General features: G+C 44.2%; 1 protein-coding gene across 2 annotated transcripts in view; it reads right to left on the minus strand.

The window, feature by feature from the left end:
* Window positions 1-13188, minus strand: part of MAP4K3 (mitogen-activated protein kinase kinase kinase kinase 3) — a 183245-nt gene extending 170057 nt beyond the window's left edge. The window contains exon 1 of one of the 2 annotated variants that reach the window (XM_027555077.1): window positions 12812-13188. In XM_027555077.1, coding sequence (XP_027410878.1) covers window positions 12812-12907 — 96 coding nt within the window. In that variant the 5' untranslated portion in view covers window positions 12908-13188. The remainder of the gene's footprint in view (window positions 1-12811) is intronic. The other variant, XM_027555078.1, reaches the window with a different exon arrangement.
* Window positions 13189-18896: the final 5708 nt, after the last annotated feature.

Below are 18896 nucleotides of genomic sequence, written 5' to 3' on the forward strand. Positions count from 1 at the left end.
ATAAAGGACCTAGAATACATAAAACAATTTTGAAAGGCGGGGATAAAGTTGAAGGACTTACTGTGTGAGTGCATGCTAAGTTGCTTTAGTCATGTCCAACTCTTTGAGACGTTATGGACTGTACCCCTCCAGGCTCCTCCGTCCATGGGATTCTCCAGGCAAGAATACTGGAGTGGATTGCCATGCCCTCCTCCAGGGGATCTTCTGGACCCAGGGATCAAACACGCATCTCTTTCATGTCTAGCACTGGCAGGCAGGTTCTTTACCACTAGCATCATCTGGGAAGATCTCACTACTTGTTTTCAAGACTTTCTATAAAGCCACAGAAAACCCCCAGGTGGCTCAACAGGTAAAGAATCCACTTGCAATGCGGGAGATACGTGAGACCTGGGCTCAATCCCTGGATGGGGAAGAGTCTCCAGGAGTAGTGCATGGCAACCCACTCCAGTATTCTTGCCTGGAGAATGCACATATGCACAAGCAAGACTGAGGTATTGTTGAAAATATAGCCAAAAAGCTCAATGGGACAAGACAAAGTGCCGAATACCACACGTACTGTCAACTGATTTTTGTCAAAGGTGCCAAGGTAATCCATTTGGGATTCACTTATATCACATTCTAGAAGAGCTTTCATAGTGATAGAAATTAGAACAGGAGTGGAATGGTTGAGGGGGGCAGTGCTGCATGACTGAGAAGGGACACAAGAGAATTTTCTGAGGTTAAGGAAACCGTCTACCTTAATAAAGGCATGGGTTGCAGAACTATATATGTCAAAACTCCTCTAATTGAAACATTTAAGGTCTAAGCATTTCACTCTAAGTAAGCCATAATTAATTTTAAAAATACACAACTGCATACAAGTTTTGTAAAATATCTGTCTACAAAGAAACATCAAAATACTAAGAATATTCACCTCTTGGGAGTAAGCCTATCAATCATTTTAATTTTCTCAGAGTTTTCTTATTGTCTATTTTTTTCTTTTAAAAAAGGTACATTATAATCAGAATACAAAAAACTTTTCAAATTTATGCCAGAATAAAAATATCTAGCTCATATTCTACTGTTCCATTCACTAATTCCTTATATCAATTATCCTCCAAATCTGCAGCATTTTTCTTCAATAGGACACATTTTTCATCTCCTCCTGTTAATCCCTTAGTAAGCTGGGAGAAAGGTTCTGGCCCTTATCAGCCTCATTTATCCTAAGACACTGCTAAACAATTGTTATTCTGCACAGAAAAATGAAGGGAAGTCTTTATTATTCCTGTTTCTTTATAGAGTAACCACAGCCAGAAAATAAGGAGGGGCAAAAAAACCTCACGGATACCTATTTTCTAATAGAGTATTCAAACTGTCAGAGCTCCCCTTCTCAACTTCACTGTCTCTGTAACTGATGCCATTCTCCCACTAACTGATTTAAACAAGCATTTATAAAGCACCTATTACAGTCTCCTCAATGAGGCTTAAAATTAAGTCCTCTCTGAATCGTCTCTCTCCATCCCTGTACTTCTCCACAAAGCCCTGTCAAATTTCTCTCCAAGATGCTTTTCATCTATCTGTTCTTCCTTTCCATTCTTCACTTCTGTTTGCCTTGTCTGACCCATTCCCATTGACCTTCCTCTTAGATCTCTATATAACCCTCTAGCACAGTTCTGTGAATCCCTGGAGGTCCCTGGGAGCTCTTTCTGAGAGTCTGAAAAGTCAAAACCATTTTCATAATAATACTGAAACGCTATTGGCCCCCTTTCTCTGTGCTGACATTTGTACCAACAGTACAAAAGCAGTGATGGTAAAACTGCGGGTGAAGTGTTAGTTGTTCAGTCTTGTCCGACTCTTGATGATCCCACCGACTGTAGCCCGCCAGGCTCCTCTGTCCATGGAATTCTCTAGGCAAGAATACTGGCGTGGGTTGCCATTCCTTCTCTAGAGGATCTTCCCGACCCAGGCATTGCAGGAGGATTCTTTACCATCTGAGCCACGAGGGAAGCCCAAACTACCGTGCCTTAGCACAAATCAAGGCAGCAGCCCCACAACGTACAGCAGTAACTGTATTCTTCACTGCCGCGCACTCACTGGGAAAAAACAGACCAGTTTCACTTAAGAATGCCCTTGTGGAAGCATCAGTATTATTAAATCTTCACCCTTAAACACTTATTATTTTAATATTCTATTTGAGAAAATGCATAAAACACTTCCACATTCCAAGTACACTGGTTATCATCTCAAAGAACAGCACTGGGGATTGAGCTGCAACCTGAACTAGCCACTTTTTCCACAGTACACTGTTTTTACTTCAAAGACCAACTGACTTACCTGTGATTATTCATGTTTAGATATCTGACATTTTCTTGAACATGAACGAAATGAATTTGTCAGTTCAATGAAAAAACCAACAGTTTGTTGCAGGGGGTGCATTTAGCACTTTTAAATAGAAACTTGAGTCTTGGAAAACTTGTATCTACCATTGATACTTTAAGACTTTTCTGATGAGATGAGTGATGATTTGTGGTACTGTGTAATGAAAGGTGGCAACCTTGGGAAGGTCTGGATAATGTCGTGGATCTATATTTTTGAGTGAACAATGCATGCTGTTAAAAAAAAATCATACATGGGTAAAAATGATGTTTAAAATTCAAGAGAGACTAACAATTAAGTGTTTTACCATAATGGTAGGTCTTAGATTCTACTTTATAACTAATTTTTAACTGTCAAGTTGTAGAGAAATATCAGAGGAAAATACCCATAATTATCTGAAAAGGCTATTAAAAAATATTCTCCTTTTCCAAAAAAATATGTGCCAGAGACCAGATTTCCTTTACATGTCAACCAAAAAAAAGTATCCCAATAGGCTGAATGAGAGAGAAGGGAATGGCAACCCACTCCGTATTACTGCCTAGAGAATCCTGTGGACAGAGGAACCTGGAGGGCTGCTGTCCATAGGGTCGCAGAGTCGGACGCTACTGAAGCGACTTAGCATGCATGCATGCACGCACTGGAGAAGGACATGGCAACCCACCCCTGTATTCTTGCCTGGAGAATCCCAGGGATGGGGGAGCCTGATGGGCTGCCGTCTATGGGGTCGCACAGAGTCGGACACGACTAAAGCGACTTAGTGGCAGCAGCAGCAGGCTGAATGAAAGAACAATGAGAATCTGCTGCCTTCTATTTAACAAAATATTAAAAAGATTTGCAAAATGTATAACAATGCTGCTCCCTTCACTAAATTTTTTATTTTGAAAAAAATTTTTCATGAAAATGTCAATTTATGTTGACATGTTATAAGTTTATTGTTTTTTTCAAAAAATTAAAAAACCTCTCAGGTATAATTGCTAATATAGTCAATTGCAATAGATACAATTAACATAAACAACTCTGGTATTATCAACTATTTTTAAGAGTACATAAGGATTCTAAAGCAGATTCTTTCATAGGTATTTCTGCCCTTCCTCTCTGATCCATTCTCATCAGAATAAAATTGCCAGAATAACCCTGGGCACTCATCAACATTATTACATCCTGCACAAAAGCCGTTAGTGCTCCCCACAGCCTGTCACTCCGATTTTACCTGGCTTCCAAGTTAGTAAATTGGTCCTGCCCCACCTAGCAAATTCTCCTTCTCCATGCTCCTGCACACGGGTCTTCCATGTTAGTCAATCCTCCCTTTTAGTCTCTAAACCTTTACTCCTATAGATATACAGTCCCTCCTCACCTGGAAAGCACCTACCATTCCTTCCTCTCTCCCTGTCTCCTCCAATCTCAACTTTCTCTTCCTAAGGGGCCAGAAGGCAAAAAGGACAATGTCTCAAAGGTGAGATTTAAACTATCGGCAGCACATAATCTTTCTATATTGTGGATCACTACATTGTAATTTATATATTCCACAGAAACTGTACTTCAATTTTTCTTAAGAAGTTTCCATTTTATAGGTAATGAAGGAACAGAAGGTGGATGATTTATACAGGAAGAACTTTCTTACCATCTCAAGTTTTTAAGACGACTTTAAACAAACTAAATAAATGTCTTATTTGGACGTACCTAAATTTACGGTCACATCTAAAATTTTTTCAACAGATTTTAAGGTTTAAAGGAGGCAATACACTGTCACATGAAGAATCCAAACCTATAACCTCAGGTCAAGGCAGCTGGAAATGAAACATGGCATCTTCCAGCCGCATCTCCACCAAAAAAAAACCCTGTAAAAACAAAGCTAAAACAAACATGAACTTATCTCTCAAATCTAAGGCCTTTTGGTACTGGTGAACAAAGTCCTCTTCCTGATTTGAAGTCCAACTTAATCATATTTTCAAAACACGAAAACCAGTATGTAACAGCTACATGTATTTTTTTTACTAGTTACTAAATGTCTTTAGTTTAAAATGACAAGAGTATTCTTACATCCATGTAAGCTATGAACACTGCTTATTATGCAGAAGATACATTAAGCCTATTGATTTACCTTGGTCCTAATAATAATCCATAATGTTTAATTCAGTCTGTACCCACTGTGGCCACAACTATAGGTCAAGCCTGATATCATCTCCACTATAAAACCTGCTGTGATTTCTCCAAACCGGAAATAATGTTCTCCTTCCTCTAAACTTAGGTAGTAGCACATGGTTTCTCTCATGCCGGTTCATTCATTCATTCCACAAATATTTACTGTGAGTCTAATACGTGTTAGGCACTTTTCTACGTTCTGGGGATACAGCCATGGACAAAACTAAACCACCAGCTTCTTGGGCTTACACCCTAGTGCGGAGAGGAGGGCAATAAGCAAATAAATATAAGGTGACACATGCCACAGTGAGAATTAGGGAGAGTAAGAAGCAGAGCTGAATTTTTTTATAAAGCTAATAAAACTTAAAAGTTCAGGCCCCCTCACTCTCCTGGGCCTCTGAGAGTGCTGAGAGCTACTGGGACATGGAGGGTGCCGCTGGGGAGGAGAGGCAGGGTGGGTGGCATCCGGAAGCGCCACCCAGCATCTCTGCTTAAATGCCTGACGAGCCCTCAGAAGAGAGGGACCTGCCTCTAAGGTTACAGTATTTGCTGGGACACCTTTTCTAATTCTAAGTACTCACTTTCACACCAAACATTTTATTCTAATGTATTTGTTTTCTCACTGAGGGTACCCAAATTACTGTATAAAGTTCAGGTCCTACAAAATCTGGACACATTTCGGGTAAAGACAGAAGTGCGGAGGAGTTGTTTCTTATAGGATCGTAAGGAACATGCACATTAAAAGGTGACATTTGAGCTGACACCTGAGGGAAATGAAAAGGCAAACCTACAGACATTAGGGGAGGGGAATTTTCAAGCACAGACAGCAAGTGCAAAACCACTAAGGCAGCAGCAGGAGGAGCAGAGTAGGTTAGGAAGACAGCAGCAGGAGAAATAGCAATATACGATAATAAATATTATGACTGACAATGAACCATTACTGAGTATTAGGTGACAGGCCCTGTCCCAAATGGGGCTTCCCTGGTAGCTCAGACAGTAAAGAATCTACCTTTTCACTCTGTTCATGGGGTTCTAGCTAAAACTGAACATGGAACAACAGACTGGTTCCAAATCGGGAAAGGAGTATGTCAAGGCTGTATATTGTCACCCTGCTTATTTAACTTATATGCAGAGTACATCATGCGAAATGCCTGGCTGGATGAAACACAAGCTAGAATCAAGATTGCCAGGAGAAATATCAATAACCTCAGATATGCAGATGACACCACCCTTATGACAGAAAGCAAAGAACTAAAGAGCCTCTTGATGAAAGTGAGAGAGGAGAGTGAAAAAGCTGGCCTAAAACTCAACATTCAGAAAACTAACATCACAGCATCTGGTCCCACCACTTCATGGCAAATAGATGGGGAAACAGTGGAAAGAGTGAGAGACTTTATTTTTGGGGGGCTCCAAAATCACTGCACACAGTGACTGCAGCCGTGAAATTAAAAGATGCTTGCTCCTTGGAAGAAAAGCTATGACCAACCTTGACCAACCTAGATAGCACATTAAAAAGCAGAGACATTACTTTGCCAACAAAGGTCCATCTGGTCAAAGCTATGGCTTTTCCAGTAGTCATGTATGGATGTCAGAGTTGGGCTATAAAGAAAGCTGAGCGCTGAAGAATTGCTTTTGAACTGTGGTGTTGGAGAAGACTCTTGTGAGTCCCCTGGGCTGCAAGGAGATCCAACCAGTCCATCCTAAAGGAAATCAGTCCTGAATATTCATTGGAAGGATTGATGCTGAAGCTGAAACTCCAATACTTTGGCCACCTGATGGAAGAACAGACTCATTGTAAAAGACCCTGATGCTAGGAAAGATTGAAGGTGGGAGAAGGGGATGACAGAGGATGAGATGGTTGGATGGCATCACTGACACGATGGACAAGAGTTTGAGTAGGCTCTGGGAGTTGGTGATAGACAGGGAAACCTGGCGTGCTGCAGTCCATGGGGTCGCAAAGAGTCGGACATGACTGAGCAACTGAACTGAACTGAAAGAATCTACTTGCCTTGCAGGAGACCCAGGTTCAATCCCTGGGTTGGGATGATCCCCTGGAGGAGGAAATGGCAACAAACTCCAGTGTTCTTGCCTGGGAAAACTCCATGGACAGAGGAGCCTGGAGGGCTACAGTCCATGGGAGTCACAAAGAATTGGACATGGCTAAGCAACACACACACATGCACACACACACACATGCACACCCACATGCACGCACACACACTGTCCCAAATACTTTTTTAAACATCTCCATTTTACAACTGAGGAAACTGAGGAACAGAGAGAAAGATTAGGTAATTGGCTAGTAGGTGGTGAAATCAGGTAGTCTGACTCCAGAAACTACTCTTAAATCACTATGCTGTGCTATAGAGAGGTTGGCTGTCCACTTTATCAAGTGTCGGAACAATCCCTCTGCCAGTAAGATATTTAATGTGCTAGAAAAGGGGAAACCAACACAGTTTTGATCTCAAACTATGACAGCTTAAAGTAGGCTCACATTTTATGCCCCTGTACATAAAGTACCAAGTCTTATCCTTTTCACTATTTCACACACAGTCCCTAGAACCTTTCCTTTCATATTACAGCTATTCAATGTGGGGCAAATGTTAAATGGACTCTCATGAGAGAATGACTATTCATTCTCAATACAAAACAATTAGATGTACTTTCGAATTCTAGAGGTAAGTACCTCTTTAGGGAATCAGAGCCTAACAAAATCATATAACCTGTTTGTGCCTACAGAAATTATTCAACAATCTGTTCCACTGTCACTTTCCACCTCACATAAGTACTGAAGTGAGAACACTCAACCTTAATTTATCTCACTCTATCTTTCTGAAGTTTAAGACTACTTCCTCTGGTCCCTCTCGACTTTGTTCTCCATGAAAGTAAAAAAAATGGGCATAGCCCTAGATACTCATGTTTCATTTTCTTTCAGCTGTTCTTTTCTAAATGCTAAAGGTCTTCATGTCTTAACTGACTTTTCCACAGAAGTCCTTACAAATCCTGACTATAATGAAAGAGTGTCTGAGGGTATTAATCGGAATGCCTGAAAGACTGCAGAGTTACATGCAAGTTAACACACAATCACATGTGTTGTGATAACCTGTTTGTCTACAGAAATTATTCAACAATCTGTTCCACTGTCACTTTCCATCTCAAGTAAGTACTGAAGTGAGAAACTCACCCTTAATTTATCTCACTCTATCTTTCTGAAGTTTTAGACTACTTCCTCTGGTCCCTCTCGGACACATGAACACTTGAACATACAAATTAATTTCCTGATTTCACTATCCCGTCTTCAATTCTTCTCCCGTCAGCTTTCAGAGACTCTCTTTACACAGATCACCACGAGAAAGCTACCCTGGAGCGCAGCCTCTCTACAGCCTCTGCTCCAGAGGGAATGACTTCCCAACACACATAGATAAAATCAGTATCAACATTTCCAAAGTATGTTCTACAAGACACTAGTTCTAAGGGTAAGCAGTTGGAATTACAGAGAAGAATCCCAGTGTTAAGGAAGTCTGGAGTTTGCTGGGTAAAGCGCTGTTTACCAGGTCTGTTTACTGCAGGACTTCCTGGTCTTTGGTGTAACTCATAGGACTGCTTTCCTTGGAGCATCCTGGTCACACTTTGGAAAACACCTATGAAGTCCAGTCTGAAGGCACAGATGATGCCAAGGCTTCAAGACTTACCAACTGCGTTGGGACATACCGTGGCACTTGACAAAAGAGGGCTATGAGGCACCTTTGGAGGAAGATGTAGTCTGCGAAAAGGTCAGCTGGAGACAAGGAGCTAGAACTCAGGAGAAGGCACAAGCTGGTGGCATCTGGGAGTGTCCACAGGGACCAGGCCAAAGCCACTGAACCAACTGAGAGGCTCTCTTAGAACACATGAAAACCGGTGCTTCAAATTCACCTTGCCTCACCCTATCTCCAGCTTTAGCATCTTCTCTAGCTGTAAATCTAGAAAAACATCTGGACACAAAGGCTCTAACGGTAGGAAAAATACAAATTCAACAGGAAAACTGCCTGAGAAAAAAAGCATAATGCATATGGAAATCACATTAATGTTAACAAATGCTGGTAACGTGATATGGTATATAACTACCTAACCTCTCCAAGAAATTGCTTTCAAATAACAAACCTACAGCTCTCCATTCTTTTCTTCCTTAGGATCATGGACCTCTTTGAAAACGTAGTAATACCAAGAGCCATCTCTCCAGAAAAACACACAAACATACAATGTTAAGTCTATTAATTTCAGAGGATTTTATGGGCCTCCTGAGGCTCAATCAACGAGCCCCTTTTAGCTGTCAACTCACAGGTCCCTAGGTAACTCCTGCTACAGATACTTCATCTGATAAAACCCAGAGTTATAAGACATTTAAAAGTATTATGACTGTTCTTTTTAAATTATATGTTCATGTACTTTAAGACAGTGCAGTGCATGCCAAGTCGCTTCAGTCGTGTCTGCCTCTGTGCAACCCTATGGACTGCAGTCCGCCAGGCTCTCTGTCCATGGGATTCTCCAGGCAAGAATATTGGAGTGGGTTGCCATGCCCTCCTCCAGGGATCCTTCTGACCCAGGTATCGAACCTGTGTCTCTTATATCTACCTGCATTGGTAGGCGGGTTCTTTAATACTAGCATCACCTGGGAAGCCCAAGACAGTGCAGAGGAAATGTATTATCTGTATTTTTTTGGTCTTAAAAAAATTAAAAACTTGTTGACTGACATAAGTCATTTAACACCACAAACAGAAGGGCACGTGATGGTAATAATACCTTCAAACCAAAACAGCTCTGAGAGGCTAAATGATTTTACAAGGCTACAGAGCTAATAAACTCTGGCTCTTTCACATCCTGCTGCTGCTGCTAAGTCGCTTCAGTCATGTCCGACTCTGTGCGACCCCACAGACGGCAGCCCGCCAGGCCCCTCTGTCCCTGGGATTCTCCAGGCAAGAACACTGGAGTGCGTTGCCATTTCCTTTTCCAATGCATGCATGCAGCTAAGTCACTTCAGTTGTGTTCAACTCTGTGCGACGCCATACACAGCAGCCCACCTGGCTCCTCTGTCCACAGGATTCTCTAGGCAAGAATTCTGGAGTGGGTTGCCATTTCCTTCTCCACTTCCACATCCTAGCTCAATACTTTTTAACCAAAACACACCACCTTAAATATAATAAGCATATTATTACATTGCATAGGATATAGCTTTCAAAACAAAAATCCCTTAAAACACCAACCCTCTAAGAATGACTGTACATAATCAGGCCTCTAACTTTTTTACTTAATCGGATCATTCCATTTTTAGCACCTAAACACTGGTAAATCAGGGAGCAAACTACTGACTTTTGAAAAAAAAAATCCTTTAATGCACTCCTCTCTAATTAACACAATTTGCATAAACAAGGAAAATCAAAAGAGCAAAACAAATACCAAAAAAAAAATCTGTTATCTTTATAGCATGAACATGATTATGTACAGACAAAAATACAAATAGTTTAAGCTTTGGGTTGTTCAGCAAACCAGGGTATGATGCCAAAAACCACGTAGTTTCTCTCTTTTGGGTCCCTGGTACTAGAAGAGTCTGGCAGGCAGGGATCAAGCATCTATTATCTGATGTCCACTTGGCAGACTCTACAAAAACAGTGAGGCCTGGCTGCACAGCAGGACTTAGGTATACCAACTACTACTTAAAGATCCTCTCTGACTCAGAGCGCGGCTGCAGCTAAATGCTGAACTAAGTTGTGTGCCTCTGTGTCCTCACTTGGATAATACATGATCTGCCCACATATTAAGTTAAGAATTAAGAATGCAGTCCCTAAAGCAAACTGATTCACCTTCTGGCTTGGCCACTTACCATCTTTGACAGGTTACTGCAACTTCCCTGTGCTTTAGTTTCTTCTACTGCAAAATGGAGTTAGTAACAATGTCTCCCTCCATGAGTTGTTGTAAGATTAAGTAAGTTAATACAGGACAAAGTCTTAGAGCAGTGCCTGGCAAGTAACACTCTATAAATGTTAGCTTCTATTATCATTATTTTAAACAGATGACAAAATTAATCAACTTATACCTGTACTGCACTTAGATGTCTTGAGAAATTACAGGCCTGAATTTTTTTTTTTTAAGCATGTGGCTTAACTACCAGCTGTTTTTTCTAAACACAGTAAGTACATGGCCGATTATTCTGTAAAGAACTGATAAAGCACTTACTGTCCACACCGCCACCTAAGACTGACACATTAGCAAAGTTTCAGTTACTTTTCATCTCAATACAGCAAGACTTCCTTAACCAATTCTAAGTTACCTGGATTCACTCACCTCAACTTTCACAATCACTACAAATTCCAAACACAGTAACATAATGGTTATTCTTACAGTGGCCTCCTAACTGCTCTTCACCTCTGTCCCCCATCTCCACCCTACACACTGCAGTGATAAAGCTTGTAAAAATCCAAGTCTAAATTCACTCTTCTGCTTAAAACCCAGCAATGACTCCTCATTGTCCTAGGGAGAAGTCCCACCTCCTTGGAGGACCTAATAAGAGGCCTGCTCAATCTAGGGCCATTCTCCCTCTCTGGCTACTCAGGCCATACAGGCCTTCTTTCAAATCCTCACCCTGCCCTTGGGGCCTCCAAGCCTTCCCAGATCATGCTCCTTCTATCTGGCATAATCCCCTTTCCCCAGTGCCTCTGACTCCCCTGAGGAGATGAGGTCCCCCCTGGTACATGCTCTACTAGCCCTAATCCTAATCCTCTCTTCTCTGCAGCACAAAAGGAAATTGCAATAAGACAGTTATTTAAATGACTGTTTACTGTTGTTCTTGTCCAAAAAATATACACAAGTAAGACTTGCGAAGACCATCCCTCTTTTAGTGCTACAACCCAAGTGCTTAGACACACAGTATATACAGTGCCAGCCTGCTAAGTCTCTTCAGTTGTGTCTAACTCTTTGGGACCCCATGGACTGTAGCCCACCAAGCTCCTCTGTTCATGATATTCTCCAGGGAAAAATACTGGAGTAGGTTGCCACTGTCTACTCCAGGGGATCTTCCCCACCCAGGGACTGAACCCTCATCTCTTATGTCTCCTCCAAAGGCTGGCAGGTTCTTTACCACTTGAGCCACCTGGGAAGCCCCTATACACAATAGGCATGCATAAGACACCCGTGCTGTTCATGGAGAAAAGTGGTGAGATAAGTGGGAAGGGAAAGCGACTCATTCACAAAACATGACTCCTGCAGAATACTGGCTGCATTGTGTTGAATATCTAAGTTACCACATGCATTACAAGTCATGTCAAAGTAAAAATCTTCTGCTTAAACGTGGGCAAAACAAAGTTAAGACTCAACTTTCCAAAGTAAACTTAAGTTTCTCTACGCATCCTCAGGTGTTATGTGAAACAGGAGGAGTTCCACTTCAGTTACCAGTAAGAAGATACACAACCAAATCAAGACTGCTGCCACATTTGGCATGAGCGTCCTCTTCTTGGCAGCCTCTGCGAGGCCAAGAGTTGAGCTGGCCAAGGAAGCATGATTTATCTCCCACATTTAGAAGTGGTCCCTCTACAACAGGAATGCTGTGCTACTAATGGACTTTGAATTCTAACCTTGTCAAACCAGTACCTCCCCTAAGTGTTCAAGTCACTTAAAAAAAAAAAAGAGAGAGTTGAATCGTATGTGTCACTGACGGAAACAAGTTTAATAAGGCATCACAATCCAATTTGAGATGGAGAAAAAGTTGCTCTTTCGAAAGAAAGGGAGAAAGGAGTCATCCTAACCAGATCTCTTTTGCAAAAGAAAGTCATTACTTGGAAAATTGAAAGAAACTGGCCTGCAGATGCTAAGAGACGAAAGGTGGTTGAGACTGCCCAGAGTAATGACCATTGCCGGGCCTGGTGGGCAGCAGATGCCAACCCAGCGCGGAATATCCCGGGTCCGTGCGGAGCACGCAGGTTTGACACACGCCAAACCCTTGCCATCCGGCTCGTCGCACTGCCCCTGCCAAAGCAACAAACGCGCAGACCCTCTCAACGCGGTCAAGAGCAGAGCTGCCGCCGCGGATCAGCGCTTCCCGGGAAACGCGCGTCCGGGGCAGATCCAGGTAAGGACGCGGGGGTCTCGGGGTTAACCGCCCGGCCCTTTGTTCGCTGCACAGCCGCGGAGCCCTGGGCGCCCGCCGTGCCTCCTCCCCCACATCTCTCCGGCGCCGACAGGCAGGGCGGACTCCGGCGCCCCGGCTCGCCGGCGCCCCCCACCCTCCCCGCGGCGGGTCAGCGCCCCGCGGCCTCGGCGGCGCGCGGCCCCTCGCCCTCACCTTGTAGACGTCGCCGTAGGTGCCGCTGCCGATACGCTGAATCAGCTCGAAGTCCTCCTGCGGGTTCCGGCGGGACAGATCGAAGCCGGGGTTCATGGCGGGCCCCGGGTGCCCCCCGCCTCCCTCCCAGCCAGGGGAGGGGGGGCGCTCAGGGGGCCACACGGAGAGTGGGAGCCGCGGCCGGCCCCCGGCTCCCCCCGGCGGTCACAATTGCCCGGCTCCACGCTGCGGCCGCCGCCGCGGACGACAACCACCGGCCTAACCGTCCCCGCCCCCCGCAGCCCGCCGCGGCGCCGAACCCGGGTCACACCCACACGGAGCGGAGGACGCTCGCAGCCCCTAGCTCGGGGTGAAACTCCAACATGGCTTCCGCCTTGGCCGCTCCTCCCCCTCCCCTTACTCCGGCTCCGCCACCCTCCTCCCCTTTTCCCGGCTCCCGCCCGACTGCGCAGCCGCGATCCCGGAGGGAGCGCTCCCCGGCCCCGCGCGCAGCCCGCCCCTTGCGCGCTCCGGCTCCGCGCGCCTCCCCGGCGCGGGCGGGTGGCCGGGCCCTACCGGCCCAGGGGGCCGCGGCTTCCCGTGGTGGCGGACCGGTCTGCGGCTGCCGCCAGCCAGGCCGCGCCAGGAAAGCTCGCCTGTCCCCGGGACCGTGGGTGGGCACAGGCCGACAGGAGCGCCTATTCGCTTGTCATTCCCCCAACGACAAAGTTTGACGTCGCCTCCTTAGGCTCCCATCCTGAGCAGGTAGTAATTTGAATTTGCAGGTAGTGTCTCGAACTTTTTTTTTAAGACGCAGCCACAAATAGGACACAACCGAATACCACAGACTTTCTGGTATTGCTGGCAAAGTGTCCTGAGGAAAGCCCCTGAAAAAAGTGAACTGTGCAGACTCCGACCCCCGACACTCGGGCCCGTGGAGTTGACCTGCCGGGGTGCCAAAGAGGACGGGCCAGGAGGGCGGCCAGGGTGGCCTGTGGAGTAGGTAGGCGGTGGGAAACACCCCGAACGCGTGGAGGGCGTGGGAGACAGGCAGAGTCTAGAACTAAGCAGTGCTTGACGATCACCTTCACAAGGCATCTGGATTATCACAGATGGGGGAGGGACCAGCAAGCTGTCAAGCAACCTTGCAAAGGAGAGGGGGGTGGGGATGAAAGGTGGAGGGTGGACAAGCTCCATTCCCACGCCTGACATGTCAACACGTGATGATCCGGAAGCTCTATAGTTGAACAACCCAAAGCTCCACCCTGCTTAAGACCCAGATTTCAACCATTGCATCCCATGTATGTGGACACCAGCTCCAACTCTTATTAGCTGTCCAAGAAAACTTTTGGGTATGGAGGGTTAATTTTCTGTTCTCAGGAAACTACCCATTGTGTTAGTCGCTCAGTCCTGTTGACTCTTTGCGATCCCATGGACTGTAGCCCGCCAGGCTCCTCGGTCCATGGAATTCTCCAGGCGCGAATACTGGAGTGGATTGCCATGCCCTTCTCCAGAGAATCGTCCTGACTCGGGGATCAAACCTGTGTTTCATGTCTCCTGCATTGGCAGACAGGTTCTTTACCCCCAGCGCCACCTGGGAAGCGCCCACTAGGCATTTCCAACAGCGGTAATCAAGTAGATTGGTGATGGCCATTCCGAAGTACCACTTGGGAGTTTTGCTTCAGAAATGCTTTCCTGATACCCTTAGGCACCGCACCCTCTGACCATCAATATTCTCTAATGCCTCGAGTCTCCCTGAGAAACTAGGTCTTGTCAAACCTGTTAAGGATAAAATTGTTCAGTTGCTCAGTAGTATCCGACTTTTTGTGACCCCATGGACTGCAGCATGCCAGGCTTCCCTGTCCTTCACGATCTCTCACAGTTGGCTCAAACCCATGTCCATTGCGTCGATGATGCCATCCAACCATCTCATCCTCTGTTGCCCTCTTCTCCTGACCTTAATCTTTCCAAGCATCAAGGCCTTTTCCAGTGAGTCGGCTCTTCACATCAGATGGCCTAAGTATTTGAGCTTCAGCATCAGTCCTTCCAATTAATATTCAGTTTTGATTTCCTTTAGGATTGACTGGTTTGATGTCCTTGCAGTCCAAGGGACTCTCAAGAATCTTTTCCAGCACCACAGTTCAAAGCATAATTTTTTCAGTGCTCAGCCTTCTTAATGGTCCAACTCTCACATCTGTGCATAACTACTGGGAAAACTAACTACATGTACATTAGTTGTCCAGTCATGTCCCGACTCTTTGCAGCCCCGTGGACTGTAGCCTGCCAGGTTCTCTGTCCATGGGATGAAAGACCATGTAAGTATCATCAAATAATAGTCAAATGAACTAAACTGCTTCATTTTTATCTTTTCAGTCCCTTTGCTTACAGTAAGATTGCATGTTTACTAAATTCTCAAAGTTGTTTGCTCTGTTGACTAAAAGATGTTGGGAAATGACCATCTCTTCGCCTATACAAGTAGACTTTCAATCATCTAGTGTTTAATTATTTTAAAGTATCAGTACCATGAGCATATTATACCATGAACATATTACTTAAACTGCCACTGTATAAATACTTATCACTGGGTTTTTTTCTAGATGGATCTACCCTAAGCCTCTGGTATCTTCAGAATTAAACTCCTGACTATAAATGTTATTCCATGGCTAAGGACCCTGTTTTGGGTCTGTTTAAGGCACTTGCCCAGAGTGCAAGCCTGTTCTTCAGCCTGTCCACTTTTGGAGAATTGTTTGGCTTCTTTAAGCCAAACATGAGGATAATTAGCCCAGGATTTAGATAAGCAGATCTAATAAACTATCCCAAATAGGAACCAGTTCTGCTCTCCTTCTCTGCCTTTTTAATGCTGTAAAGACAAAGTCTCAAGATTGAATGCGCCAAAAAGAACATTCTAATGGTTTCACTGTTTTGTTTGTGAGGATTATCATCTGTGCAGATAACTTTGTATTTGCATCGCTAATAGACTTCTTTCAAAGGGAAGAGACATTTCAGTAGGGTTGGAACAGTCTTTAAAGTTTTGTTTGTTTCATTTTGGCAGGGCCAAACTAGTCCTTTTGAAAAGACATGGATTTGTATGTAAGGGCCTGATTTGCCATGTGGGTTACAACATAAATAAAAGGACTTTTGCAGTCAACAAAGAATAAAATATTTTGTTCTTTGCAATACTAATACATATATACAGTCAAAGTTGATTTTTTTTTCTATTCTAACACTTCTCATCTTCGCTAGAAATAACACTAATGATCACACTTTCTTTGAATCAGAGAAATAGCTTCCCTCTTCTATGATTAGAAGCATCCTTAGAAGTCATAAGTTGCTTCCAAAGCGTCTCTCCCTATTTACTACTGCTTGAATACCTTCATTAAAAGGGAACTTACTGCCTGCAATGCAGGAGATGCGGTTCAACCCCCGGGTCAGAAAGATCCTTTGGAGAGGGGAATGGCAACCCTCTTCTTGCCTGGAGAATTCCATGGACAGAAGAGCCTGATGGAGTCCATGGGATCACAAAGAGTTGAACACAACTGAGTGACTAACACACATTTCTGAAGCACCCCACTTTACTGTGAGATAGTGTTAGTAAATAATCGTATAACAATAATAGAAAACAACAATATTTAACATTACCAAGTACTTACAAGGTGCCAGGCCCTGAGCCAAGTTCTTTCCATGTTTTATCGCATTTAAATCTCACAACTTGATGACATAGATATTACTATCTCCATTTTTTGTTGCACAGACAGTAAACTGCTCAAGGTAACAGAAAAAGCTGAAATTTGACTAAATGTAGTACTACACACAGAGAAGGCAATGGCACCCCACTCCAGTACTCTTGCCTGGAAATCCCATGGATGGAGGAGCCTGGTGGGCTGCAGTCCATGGGGTCGCTAAGAGTCAGATACGATTGAGCGACTTCACTTTCACTTTTCACTTTCATGCATTGGAGAAGGAAATGGCAACCCATTCCAGTGTTCTTGCCTGGAGAATCCCAGGGACGGGGGAGCCTGGTGGGCTGCCGTCTCTGGGGTCACACAGAGTCTGACACGACTGAAGCGACTTAGCAGCAGCAGCAGCAGCAGTGCTACACAAAGGTCAGGCTCTTAGTCACTAGTTTGTAGTTAAACTATACTTTAAACATTTTCTCTCATGCTTAGCCAGAATCTGCCTGCCTGTTACCCATTTCGAGTCGGTGGTTATTAGATTCTAGTGGCATAGAGTACAAAGAAATGCCATGGTGACTGCCTTCAAGGAATTTGCAGTATCCAAAACAGTGTGAGAAGCACAGAGGAAGGACATAAATGTTGACCAGAAGATGTAGGAATGATGCTAAAGCTAAATTTTGAAAACTACATCAGAGTTTGCCAGACAAGGTGGGAAATGGTACACTCCAAGCTGGCCATTTAGCCCCAGGCCCTTAAAGCACCCATCTATGTAGGGAGCACATGAAGGCTAAGATGGACTGTAGTAGTTACTGCCATATCCAGACCACCCTTCTGTTAGCCTGTCCCTCATGGATCTGTGGCTTAGAAATTCTCTGGTCTCCATACCAGCTTTCAGTTTTATCCTCAGAACCTGTTGTCTAATAACTCACTGTCAATGAGTCTAATAACTCATTGTCTAATAACTCTCTAATAACCACCATTCACATTTTCAGTACACCACCAGCTCAGGGAAAGGAATGCTGAGGCAACCCTAACTCAGAAAAGACTCAGTACAACCAAGCCATCCATGGGAGAAGAGACTCAGACCCAGGTATGTCTGTGAACCAATGTGGCAGAACATTGCAGGAGATTATATAGCCTCGCCTAGCACAGCTCTGAGCCTGGTTACTAGGGTTCAAATCTTGTCTCTCTCTCCTTACTGAACAACCTTGGGAAGTTATTTCAAAGAGGAGCAATTATGAAGAGTCGAAAAGAAAATAATGTGTAAAAGTCAGTAGTGCCTGGCACCATAGTAATCCCACAAAGTATTATTTACTGTTGTTTTGAGTACATTTTTATAATGTTTTAAAGGGGAACAGTCATGAGGATCCGGTCCCATCACTTCATGGCAAATAGATGGGGAAATAATGGAAACAGTGAGAGACTTTATTTTGGGGGGCTCCAAAATCACTGGAGATGATGACTGCAGCCATGAAATCAAAACACGCTTGCTCCTTGGAAGAAAAGCTATGACCAACCTAGACAGCATATTGAAAAGCAGAGACATTACTTTGCCAACAAAGGCCCATCTAGCCAAGGCTATGGTTTTTCCAGTAGTCATGTATGGATGTGAGAGTTGGACTATAAAGAAAGCTGAGCGCCGAAGAACTGATGCTTTTGAACTGTGGTGTTGGAGAAGACTCTTGAGAGTCCCTTGGACTGCAAGGAGATCCAACCAGTCCATCCTAAAGGAAATCAGTTCTGAATATTTATTGGAAGGACTGATGCTGAAGCTGAAACTTCAATACTTTGGCCACCTGATGTGAAGAACTGACTCATTTGAAAAGATCCTGATGCTGGGAAAGATTGAAGGCGGGAGGAGAAGGGGACGACAGTATGAGATGGTTGGATGACATTACTGACTCGATGGACATGAGTTTGAGTAAGCTCCAGGAGTTGGTGATGGACAGGGAAGCCTGGCGTGCTGCAGTCCATGGGGTCACAAAGATTCGGACATGACTGAGCGACTGAACTAAACTGAGTCATGAGGATGGGGATGGAGATATGATTTAGGAAGCAAATGCAATAACAGAACATGAATTAAGGCCAGGGCTGTCTAGGATGGAGAAAAGGGAAGGAAACCAGGAAGTAATTGGAAGATGGAATTGACAGATTTGGAGAGGTGAGGGAGCAGACAGAGACATGGATGACAAGCAGGTGCCTGACCTAGACAATTGGGAAGATCCCCAAAAGGTGATAGCATTTGTCCTAAGAGGAGCTGGGGTTATTTGCTGGAGAGTTTTAACACTGGATCAAAGGAGTGATTCTGTTTGTATGTGTTAAATTTGATGTGCTCAAATAGAAATGTGAAATAAGTGATAACTTTTACATTTATCACTAATAAAAATTACAGTTGAAACAGAAAAAACTAGGAGACTAATTTTAAATTTTGG

The sequence above is a fragment of the Bos indicus x Bos taurus genome, chromosome 11 (genome assembly GCF_003369695.1).
Source record: "Bos indicus x Bos taurus breed Angus x Brahman F1 hybrid chromosome 11, Bos_hybrid_MaternalHap_v2.0, whole genome shotgun sequence".
Taxonomy (NCBI): Eukaryota; Metazoa; Chordata; class Mammalia; order Artiodactyla; family Bovidae; genus Bos; species Bos indicus x Bos taurus.